General features: G+C 43.1%; 3 protein-coding genes across 3 annotated transcripts; 2 read left to right on the forward strand and 1 right to left on the reverse strand.

The window, feature by feature from the left end:
- Positions 1 to 66: 66 nt before the first annotated feature.
- Positions 67 to 1982, forward strand: LOC146615388 (uncharacterized). Its single transcript, XM_085376554.1, has 7 exons — positions 67 to 124; positions 449 to 626; positions 703 to 884; positions 1020 to 1150; positions 1268 to 1416; positions 1494 to 1583; positions 1711 to 1982. The coding sequence occupies exons 2-7, from the start codon at positions 449 to 451 to the stop codon at positions 1950 to 1952; spliced, it is 972 nt and encodes a 323-aa protein (XP_085232680.1). The 5' UTR covers positions 67 to 124; the 3' UTR covers positions 1953 to 1982.
- A 1429-nt stretch (positions 1983 to 3411) lies between these two features.
- On the reverse strand, positions 3412 to 5390 carry tprkb (Tp53rk binding protein). The gene is made up of 4 exons (XM_085376205.1): positions 5160 to 5390; positions 4859 to 4981; positions 4567 to 4743; positions 3412 to 4260 (listed from the first exon to the last, which is right to left on the reverse strand). Exons 1-4 carry the CDS (start codon positions 5298 to 5300, stop codon positions 4174 to 4176), a joined length of 528 nt encoding a protein of 175 aa, XP_085232331.1. The 5' UTR covers positions 5301 to 5390; the 3' UTR covers positions 3412 to 4173.
- A 276-nt stretch (positions 5391 to 5666) lies between these two features.
- Positions 5667 to 9333, forward strand: alg10 (ALG10 alpha-1,2-mannosyltransferase). The gene is made up of 3 exons (XM_085376184.1): positions 5667 to 5981; positions 7817 to 8014; positions 8094 to 9333. The coding sequence occupies exons 1-3, from the start codon at positions 5817 to 5819 to the stop codon at positions 9153 to 9155; spliced, it is 1425 nt and encodes a 474-aa protein (XP_085232310.1). The 5' UTR covers positions 5667 to 5816; the 3' UTR covers positions 9156 to 9333.
- Positions 9334 to 10720: the final 1387 nt, after the last annotated feature.

Genomic DNA, 10720 nt, shown 5'->3' on the forward strand with positions numbered 1-10720 from the left:
GTCCACTCAGCAATAACGTTCGACTTGAAACGCATTTTATGCCGGAACCATCGAGCTGCAGAGGAGGGAGACGAAAAAGTTGTAACACTAAACTTCAAGGAGCTGAGTGAAAACAAATAATAAGGTCTGTGTAAAAAATACCGAACAGAATAAATATACATTTTTGGTTTCGTTTAAAGGCGAAACATAGTTGTTTTATATATAATTTAACTTTCACGTTTTTTCCTAATAAATCAGAGGCTCCGAACTGCTTACAAATTAAATCAACTCAATTCTTTACATTTTCCGATTATTAAAGCGGTGAACTCATGGTTGAGAGCTACATATTTTAAATTAATCCTACAGTAACTGCAAAAATATATTAATAAATTAATGAGTGTCTTTTATACGTTTATGTAAAACTAAACTACTGGGTGTGATGATGTTTCTCTGTTTCTGACCCACCCAGATGTGTGAGGTGTCTGCAGACCCTGTCACCCTGGACATGCTAAAAGAAGCGAGAGAGACGGTGAGGAGCAGCCCTCTGGGTGTCATCAACACCCCCATGATCGCCTGGAGGCAGACCACCCTGCCTCTCAGCATTGACTGCAACATCCACATCAAACTGGAAAACATGCAGAGAACTGGTTGGTGAAACCCACTTTGTTTGGCTTCCCTGACACTTTGCTGCAGGTTTATTGACTTCCTGTTTTTGAATGACAGGGTCTTTTAAGATCAGAGGAGTAGCCAATCAGTTTGCCAGGAGACCGGCGGGTGGCCGTTTTGTCACCATGTCTGCTGGAAACTACGGCAAGTCGTTTGCATATGCCTCAAAACACTTTGGGTCAAAGGGCAAAGTGGTGATGCCTGAAACCGCCCCAGAGAACAAGTCCATCTTTATACAGGTCAGAGGTTGTTTGTGGCACAGTTAAGCAAAAGACAAAAGCCTTGAAAGTTAAATACAGACAAATAAATTACTTCCTAATAAGTGTGAATTTATTACTTTGTCATTTTCATGGAGTGGTTATTCTTGTCCTCAGAGTTTAGGGGTGGAGGTGGAGCGAGCGCCTACATCCTGTCTGATAAATGTGGTGAACCGTTGTGTTCAGGAGGACAACATGACCTTCCTGCACTCCTTCGATGACCTGGATCTAATTGCAGGGCATGCCAGGTACAATCAGGGCTGGATGCTAGTGCATAAGAGTGCTTCTATCTTCGTGTTTTATTGGTAACAATTACATTTCTAATATCTCTGTCTTTTATTAATTACGTGTGCACATGCATTTAGTCTTGGTATGGAGGTGCTGGAAGTGATGCCGGAGCCTGATGTGGTGGTGGTGTGCTGCGGTGGAGGTGGGCTGCTGGCTGGAGTAGCTGCTGCCATCAAACTGTCAGGTTGCAGTAAAACCAAGATCTACGGCGTGGAGCCAGAAGGAGGTAAAAAGTCACCGACAAACTGATGTTTAGCTTGTTTTTGTGTGCAGAAACTTTAAGTGTGTTTCTGCTTAACGCAGCTTGCACAATGTACAAAAGCTTAATTGAGAAGAAGCCAGTAGAAATGGACAGCAAGAGCATCGCGTCAGGTCTTGCACCACCTTTCGCAGGTAGTTTTTGTCAAATTTCTCTCCAGCATATCTGGGTTGTATGTGAACTGTTTTTTTTTTTTTAATTCCTTGACTTTCTGTTTGCAATACATGAGAAAATAGAAGAGTTTTCTTGCGCCATCACCAGGCAGGCTGCCCTATCAGCTGTGCCAACGTTACGTGGAGGGGATCATCCTCGTTAGCGATGAGGAGATCGAGGCTGCCGTGTCCACGCTCTACAGATCCGGGCTGGTAGTGGAGCCATCAGGCTCTGCTGCTTTTGCTGCCATCGTTAACAACAAGATCCCAGAGCTGGAGGGCAAGGATGTTGTGTGCATCCTCACCGGAGGGAATATCGGAAAAGCCGAGCTTGTGAACTTTCAGGACTGACAAACTACAAATCTGTGACTTCTTACAAATCCGTGCCAGTAACTCTCTCAGATAACAATTTAGAATAAACATTGCTAATACCCATGTTTTTACTGCTGTCGTAATTCTGCGTCTTTCTGGTATGTTTTTTATATTCTTAAAAGTCTGACAGTGTGAGAGAGTGTGCCGATCAGAATGTGTAGGTAAGTGCTTGACTCTGATTGCTGATTGGGAATGACAGCAACTCAGCCATGAAGTGGTATACCACATAACATCACAGAGCGAGGACAGCATATGTTGATGCGCATGGTGTGCAAAGACCACCACCTTCCTGCAGACCTCCAAACTTCATGGAATAGGTTTCCATGGCTGAGCAGCTGCATCCCAGCCATGGGCGATCGTGGCTCAACATTGTGGGAACTGTTTGCAGATGCCCCCTTTCTGTTCCACCAGGACCAGTGCACAAAGCAAGGTCCATAAACACATGAGAGAGTTTGGTGTGGAAGAACCTCAACCTGATAGAACACCTTTGGGATGAATTAGAGCAGAGACTGCGAGCCAGGTCCTCTCGTCCAACATCACTGTCTGACCTCACAACTGTGCTTCTGGAAGAATGGTCAAAAATTCCCATAAATCCCTCCTAAACCTTTCCACAAAGTTTGGAGCCTCTCGGAGCAGTGTAGCTTATTGTGTTATATACTGTTACATTTCAAATACTGTGATTCTCATTAACACTTTGTTAATGAATAGTAATTACTTTGTACTTTGCAGTAAAATGCCAATTGATGATTATAATGCAATGCTCTGTAATCTATAAGCATCTGAATGGTTATGATAGTTTCTGATCCTCCTTCACTACGTCCATGAATCTTCTCTGAGGTCTTCCTCTTTTCCTCGTGCCCGGCAGCTCCACATTCAACATTCTTTATTAAATATTTCTATTATTATCATCAACAGACGTAAAAAGTGCAATTTTGTCAAACCTAACTCCAAACTTTTTAAAACAAACAGCAGATTTATTATTCATGCCTCCCCAGGCTGACAGCCATTGGCTGAAATTTGGCTCGACTGAAGTGCCTTCATGATAGTGCTTCGGGGCATTTGAGCCTTTTTTTTTTTTTTTAATTATTCAGAGGTCTGGCTCACATCCACCTCAAAGCAATTTGGATTCATAATTCAGCTCTGCTTGCAAGAGAGCAGCTTTACATCGCTGAAAAATCATCAGAAAACTAACCTTCAGTGCACGGAACCAAAAAACACAGTGAATGAAAAAGTTCAAAGGTAAAATAAAACAAGAAATAGGATGATGCTAAATAATAAGAAACGCAAAGATTTCTCCCTACGTCCTACGACATGGCCGTGGCAAAGAAGAGATAAAAAAGAATAAACAAAGATGAGTTCACTCAAAGGTTTAAGAAAAATAAGATTTATTTTGACTGAGCCCAGTGTACACAGATCAAGACTGACAATTTCTGTTGGTTTAAACTTAAGAGTGTGCTGGGCTAGTATTAAAAACAGACATAGATCTATTGACAACGGATCTATTGTTAAACTGCTGTGAAGAGAAAAAAAAACACATTTTCTCAGATATTATTAGGTATATCCTGGTCTTACAAGGTGTGATCATAAAGTTCTGCAACTCTGCAAAAACAAAAACAGTCCCCCCTCGAAGGTGGTCTCTGGTGCAACACTGCATGAATCTGTTACATTTGGCTTCATTTTAGAGAACAGAGTCGTATCTGGCTGTATGTAACCAGTGGTGAGCTACAAAAAATCCCAACCTTTGGTATTTTCGATTTACAGTGTACAGATTTACGTCATTTCTACTAAATGCCGTCCCTTGAATGCCTCAGGATATTAGATCCTTGAATAAGTCTGACCTTGGTGCACAACGCATGAATGCTGGGGAAAAAAATCGTCTAGATCCTGATGCGTTGCTTTTGGATTGTGTGCTGTTTGGTCGGTGGGCTGTAGGTGGACAAGCCGCTCTCATAACCTTTGATGACCCTCCGAGTCAAAGCTGTTTCAGCCTGACACAGAAGTTAACGTTTGAATTGCTCCAGTGGACAGAATGAGACGTTCAAGGAGTGATCTAAAAATAGCAGCGGTGCTGGAAGTAGTCCAGTCCTGCACAAGGACAGTGTGTTGAAGTGGAGCTCAAAGCGTAGTCTTTCATTTCTTTAAGGGTGAAGTCATAAAAGTCACAGAAGTTTCTAATCGCACCTAGTATATCCCGCCGAACCTACATAACATCCTTGGTGGCCATTCTGCATACGACCGCATCAAGCAGACTCCCACATTTCTCCTCCTGGGGAGTGACTTTGTACAGCTGTAATGGAGGGAAAAAATAAATTAAAAATATTCTTTAAATTCATCAAGCAAAGTGTTAAAGCGGTAGTGAGGAAACTGCAATTGATTATGTACTCTGTGGGTTATAACATGATTTTAGGCCCAGTTTTTTTTTTCTTTTGTCAGATCTTCCCTGAATTTTTCATTTAGTCTGGGACTGGATATAATCCACATCTGAGAATGTTTTGGGAATAAAGCAACATTAGGAGAAACAACTGTGCAGCCTGTCACCCCTGTAACATAACAAGATACAAGTGTGGAATGCAGATTAATTAAAAGCAGCGACCTTTTTGATCTTTGCGTGGTCTGACAGTGAAGAAATCTCTTCCACTGGAACCTGCCGGCCCTCCACCCTGGCTGCAATGTCTGATACGACCTGGGACTCATCTTTGCTGTCAACCATAACGATCAGAACGGAGTCATCACCATCTGAGATCCCAAATCTTTTAAAGGCCTCTGAGATCTATATTAGTGGAAGCATACAGATAGCTTACATATCTAAAACTACGTTAAGAGTAACATATTTTTTTCAAAAATCGGAACATGGATCACAGAAACATCTTCTTCTTCTCACTTACATTATTTGTAGGGGACAGATTGAAGATGATCTCCGAGTAAAGAGTTCTTGTCTTCATTTTTTCTATTTTCTCTAAGTGAACGGCTTTATTGGCAGCTACCAGCACTTGAAAAGGATCCAACAGCTGGAAATGGAAGCACAGGGTCAACGTAAGCAAACAGCAAGACTCCAGGTAATTCTCAATTTTTATTTTTCAGTGAAAGACACGAGTACTTAACGGTTTTATTAGTATGTGTTTTATACAATAAAACACAGGCGTATTTTGAAAAAAAGCATTGCTAAAACAGACGGAAAAGGCTCACCATCGTAGGGTTGATCAAGGCACCGTTTATTTTCCCTTCCATGGCGCTTTTTTTCAGCTCTGCAGCATTTTTGACTTCTTTGAAGAGCATCTGGGTCACTCTGTGGTCGGGGAAAAGCTCCAGCTTTTGTGTTAGATGCATTCTCAAAACACACACACACAAAAGGTTGGATAAAATTCTATAAACGGCACACGGACCACGGTGCTTCACGTGAAGTCTCTACACGGCGGGGGGAACCATAACACGGTGACACCGCGTCAGAGGAAATCTCCTCCTAGGAGGAAAAAAAAAGGATATCACAAGGTAGTAAAACGGCAGTCAATAACATAATCATCCAAAATAAATCATACATATGTGTAAGGCAGATATTACTCGACAGATAATCCAACGCTAAAGTATTTAGCATAGTACCGGAACCTATGGTTTTACACGAGTTTCTGTACCGAGCCTATTTCTGAATCGGACCGCCAGCTGTCAAAAATCACAAAAATTCTTCCGTTTAGCAACGGTGGACATGTTTCAGACAGTTTCCTCTAAATTAACGTTTTCCCGCGGTTTAAATTCTGGAGTCTAGTAGTTATGCGAGATACTCTAAAGTCTAACAGCTAGCTCTGGTCTGAACTTTTCTCAGTTTTACACCGTGTTTCGTCGTCAAACATGGAGAAATTTGAAGGCTACATGTTCACTGCTCTGTGCAGCACCAACTTCTTAATATCCTGCCTGCTGTTCTCCAGAGTGACCCGCGAGCAAAGGGAGCCCTATATGGACGAGATCTTCCACGTCCCCCAAGCTCAGAAATACTGCCAGGGAAAATTCAACGAGGTAAAGTGTGAGTGATGAGGGTGAGCCCGCCATTATCAGGCGGATTAAGGTTAGCTAAGAGCAGCGGGGCTTTCGATTAGGGTTAATCTCCACACTGGGCATATAGGGCTGTATCAGTATGGTATGCCTGTCTGGATGGGTTATATTTATTGATGTCACGTGGGCCAGCTTTAAAAAGAGCAAGGGACTTTGTGGTGAAGTGAAGCTTAACTGCTCAGATCTGTATGAAGCTCTGTAAACCTTACATTACTAATGGCTATCTGTAAAGACATGTTGCATGTTCATCCTCATGTGACATGATGCATGGCATCTGACTGACAGTGAAAGCAGTGTGTGTTAGAGGAAACTAGGCTAAACGATGGTGTTTTAGTCAGGGATCCATGAGAGAGTGAGAGTTTTCTAAAAAGTGTTAAAGCCTTGCAGAGAAAAGATTGGGGTGGTTATTATTCATCACAGCCCTGTCTGGTTCACATGCAGCAGAGTAACATGATGCCTGGGTCCAAGCAGATGCCTGCGAGGCTCCAGGCACGTAGGACAAGAGACCAGTAAACGACCGCCTTGGCAGCCCAAAGAACCTTGTGCCTTCCAGCAACCACTAAAGGAATGAAATTCACATTTTCATTGGCTAAGTGGTTGTCATCAGGGAATACACTTTCCTCCTAGCAGTCAGTGGTTGCAAGAGAGTTGGCAATCAGTCTCTAGGACTGTCTGACAGGGGGTTGTCTTTTCCTACAACCAGACTCATGTTATGCCTGCAATCTACTGGAGCCTCTTTCCTTGTCTAGGGCTAAATAGATAAATAATTGGATACAAGCATAAAAGTAGTTCTCCTATAACACATCGTACGCATATTAATGCATGACGTTTTATCAAGTTCAAGATAAAGTGACACGTTTAAGTGTGTTTTATAAACTGTTATGAGCTGTCTTTGTTTGGTGAGGGGGACGTTAGTGCCCGTAGTGAATCTGGGAGTTTTGGATTTTAAGGATTGGTAACGCCTACCCGGAGCCAGCAGTTCAAACAGATGGTGACTTGGATGAGAGCAGTCTTTGATGATGATTTGGGGCTGTTCGCAATGTCTGTGAGGGAAGGAAGAGAACAACAGTGTTGGTGATTCTCTGGAGGGCCTTTTTATCTGCTGCTACGAACCCCATGTACCACAGTGTAATGAACTATGCTCTCAGCGGTGGCTCTGTAGAAGCACAGCAGGAGGAGCATTTAACTGAGATGATTCTTCCTGAGTGTCCTCGGGAAATGCAGGCCCTGCTGGGCCTTCTAAATGATGGCTGAGGTGCCACTGGAACAGGAGAAAACATTAGACCCATGGTGGATGAAATTTAAATGACTTTATTTGTAAATTTGTGTCGTCACATACTCCATTGGACGACATTCATATGTATCAACAGACTGCTATATCATTTGGGCTGTAATTTTAAGATAGCATATAGATGAAGATTCTAAAAAAAGGCTTTTGTCTTGTGGCTCAGGAGCCAGAGCAGGTCGTCTACTAATCCAAAAGTTGGTTGTTCGATGCCTGGCTGTAATAATAAAGTGAGTGCTGATGCAAACACAGGTTTTTTTTTTTTAAATACTTGTATCACAGACTAGCCAAGAGAACTGACAGTGCTATGAAATATCCCTGTGGAGGGCCACAACAATAAGATTATAAAGGGATACAATTAATATTGAGCACCGTGAAGCTCAGCTCAGCTTATTGGTGTGGCCCTTCACAGCGGAAGCCCCCCAACTCCCCACTCGAGCCATTATCCGCTCACTCCACATGTTAAGTGAACTTTACACCTTGTGCCGTGTTAACATGTTTTTAATTCATGCAGTGGGACCCGATGATCACCACTCTCCCAGGCCTTTACCTCGTCTCAGTGGGAGTCATCAAGCCTGTGGTGTGGCTCACCGAACTGACAGGCGAGGTGGTGTGCTCCACGGCCATGCTGCGCTTCATCAACCTGCTCTTCAACTGTGGCAACCTTTACCTGATCTATCTGCTCCTCTGCAAGCTGCACCTCAGGGAGAAGGTAAGTCCAGGACACGAAGACAAGACCACAAGTGACTTAATTTTTTTTTTTTCTGATGTCACATTAACTTCTCTTCTAGATGCGGACAACCTCACGCCGAGTCCTGTCAGCGCTGTCTCTGTCCACCTTCCCTGTGCTCTACTTTTTTAACTTCCTCTACTACACCGACGCTGGATCTACTTTCTTCATCCTCTTCACCTACCTCATGACCCTGTACGGCTGCCACAAGGCCTCTGCGCTGCTGGGCGTCTGCTCCGTGCTCTTCCGTCAGACGAACATCATCTGGGTGGCGTTCTGTGCAGCCACTCTGGTGGCAGGGAAAATGGATGACGCCTGGAGGGTGGAGCATACAAAAAAGAGGGACGAGAAGTCTGCACCGTCCCAGATCCCGCTGTCATTCAGCGGAGCTAAGAGAATCCTGCTTTTCACTCTGGAGTTCCTCACCTCACCCAATCACGTGAAGGCGGTGCTGCTGGTGGCCTGGCCTTACGCGCTGGTCGGCGTTGGCTTCCTGGTGTTTGTGGCGCTCAATGATGGGATCGTGGTTGGCGACAGGACGAGCCACGAGGCCTGCCTCAACTTCCCCCAGCTCTTCTACTTCTTCTCCTTCTCCCTCTTCTTCTCTCTCCCCGTCTCGCTGTGTTACCACCGCGTCCTCCGCTTCCTGCAGGCTCTCAAAAAGCAGCCTTTGTTTTTCCTCCTGGTCACCGGCATCTCTTTGCTCCTGGTGTGGAAATTCACCTTTGTCCACAAGTACCTCCTGGCTGATAACCGCCATTTCCCCTTTTATGTGTGGAAGAAACTTTTCCAGAGGCACGAACTGGTGCGTTTCCTCCTCATCCCTCCGTACATCTTCGCCGGGTGGAATTTTCTGGACTCCTTTAAATCGCGCTCTCTCTTTTGGAGTTTGGCTTTCCTGGCTTGCCTCGTGGCCACCACAGTCCCGCAGAAGCTCCTGGAGTTCAGGTACTTCATCGTTCCATACCTGATGTATCGCCTGCACATGCCCCTTCCCTCCCTTCCCAGACTCATCGGGGAGTTCCTCCTGTACACGGCCGTGAACGTTGCCACCATCTACATCTTCATCACCAAGACCTTCCACTGGCCGGACAGCACAGCAACACAGAGGTTTATGTGGTGAGGAAAAGACTAAAGTAATCATTTCAGGATTTTCTCCTGTGTTACAGGGGACCAGAACATCTTAAAAATCAAAGCAAAGCCTCTGTTACATCTCAGTATCAGACCGACACGGTCATATCATTTTTATACACTAACCACACGGCTTTGTTCTGAATTTGTAGGGTTTTATTCTCCCTACAGACAGAATCAGTATCTCCAGTTTGTATTTGACTGGCAAAAAAAAAAAAAAAAAAAGTACTTTTCAATGACACTCAAAACACTCATAGGTAAATCCTGCCAGTCAACTGTGAATCATTTGATGACTGAATGAAATTGATATTAACAAAAAATGTTGGTAATAATAACAGTGGGAGATCTCAGTATTGTAAGAGCGCTGGTGTAGATTTAAATCATAATGAAGAATGTTTAATATACTGTACTCGCATGTTGTTTTTACCCCAAACAGCTTTTTTCCCCCTTCAAGCATTGATCCTTGTCGAGGTTAAAAAAAATAACATTTCAATATGGAATAAAAAAAATCGGGCTCTCAAATAAATTAGCTTCTTTTAAGATTCATAATTCTGACATAAGAAATGTAACTGATTCAGGAAATCAGAAGATTTAATTTGTAAATTTAACAAAATGTTTATTTTGTTGTGTCAAGTCTACTTATGAGGCTTCCTTGTTTTTGTACGGCAGTTTTTTCTACAGCACTTGTAAAATGTAGTACAACAAAATTATTCTTTTGCAAGTATAATTAAAGAGACCAAAAATGATATAATCGTAACGTAAAGGTTAGATTTCTTTTGATGTGGGACGTTTTTTTAAAGCATTTTGTGCCAGTGATGGACGCTGACAGAACTTTATAATAATGGGACTATTTGAAGATGTACATACATTTTTACCTCGATATTCACTGTGACCAAGCCATACGAGTCCACTGGAGGTGACCAAGATGTGTGTCGAGATGTTCACTGTTAATTTAGACGTTTTTGTTTCTGCTCGTCTGTACGTGCCCTCGTGCTCGATTTGTGGATGTGGTTAATTCCGCTGCTTATTTGTTGTCGTTTTCTTTATATGCACGAGATTTCAATCATAAAATTCATCCTAACGAAAATCCGATCACGTTGGTTTGTGACTCACGCGATCAAAGTCAGTCAAATCTGAATGTGTAATTTGTCGTGTTTAGTTTGAATGCAGTGTGACCTGTGTGTAGGTGTGAACACGAGTAAACGTTGTGCATTGATGCTGTAAGTATGCTGCTCCCATCTTCATTCAACTGTGGAATAAAATATTCAAAATCAAGTCTGTAGAGCACTCGTTTGAGTTTCACGTGAAGATGGACGATAGCGTTATATGTGCACTTGACGGTCACTTTATTAGGTACACCTCCCTACTTCCTTTTTGAAGCTTCTTTTGCCCCCTCGAGATGATTTGAGCTTTTTAACATGCTGCGTTCTCCTGCTGGAAGCAGCTGTCAGAAGATGACTACACTGTCGTCATAAAGGAATGGACACGAGTATTCGGGTCGGCAGAGTTAAAACTACGGGGACTAAAGTGTGCCAAGAAAATATCCCACACATTTGT

Source organism: Diplotaxodon limnothrissa, linkage group LG17 (genome assembly GCF_057381915.1).
Source record: "Diplotaxodon limnothrissa isolate DT_005_m linkage group LG17, D_limnothrissa_male_GT1.1, whole genome shotgun sequence".
In the NCBI taxonomy this organism is placed as follows: Eukaryota; Metazoa; Chordata; class Actinopteri; order Cichliformes; family Cichlidae; genus Diplotaxodon; species Diplotaxodon limnothrissa.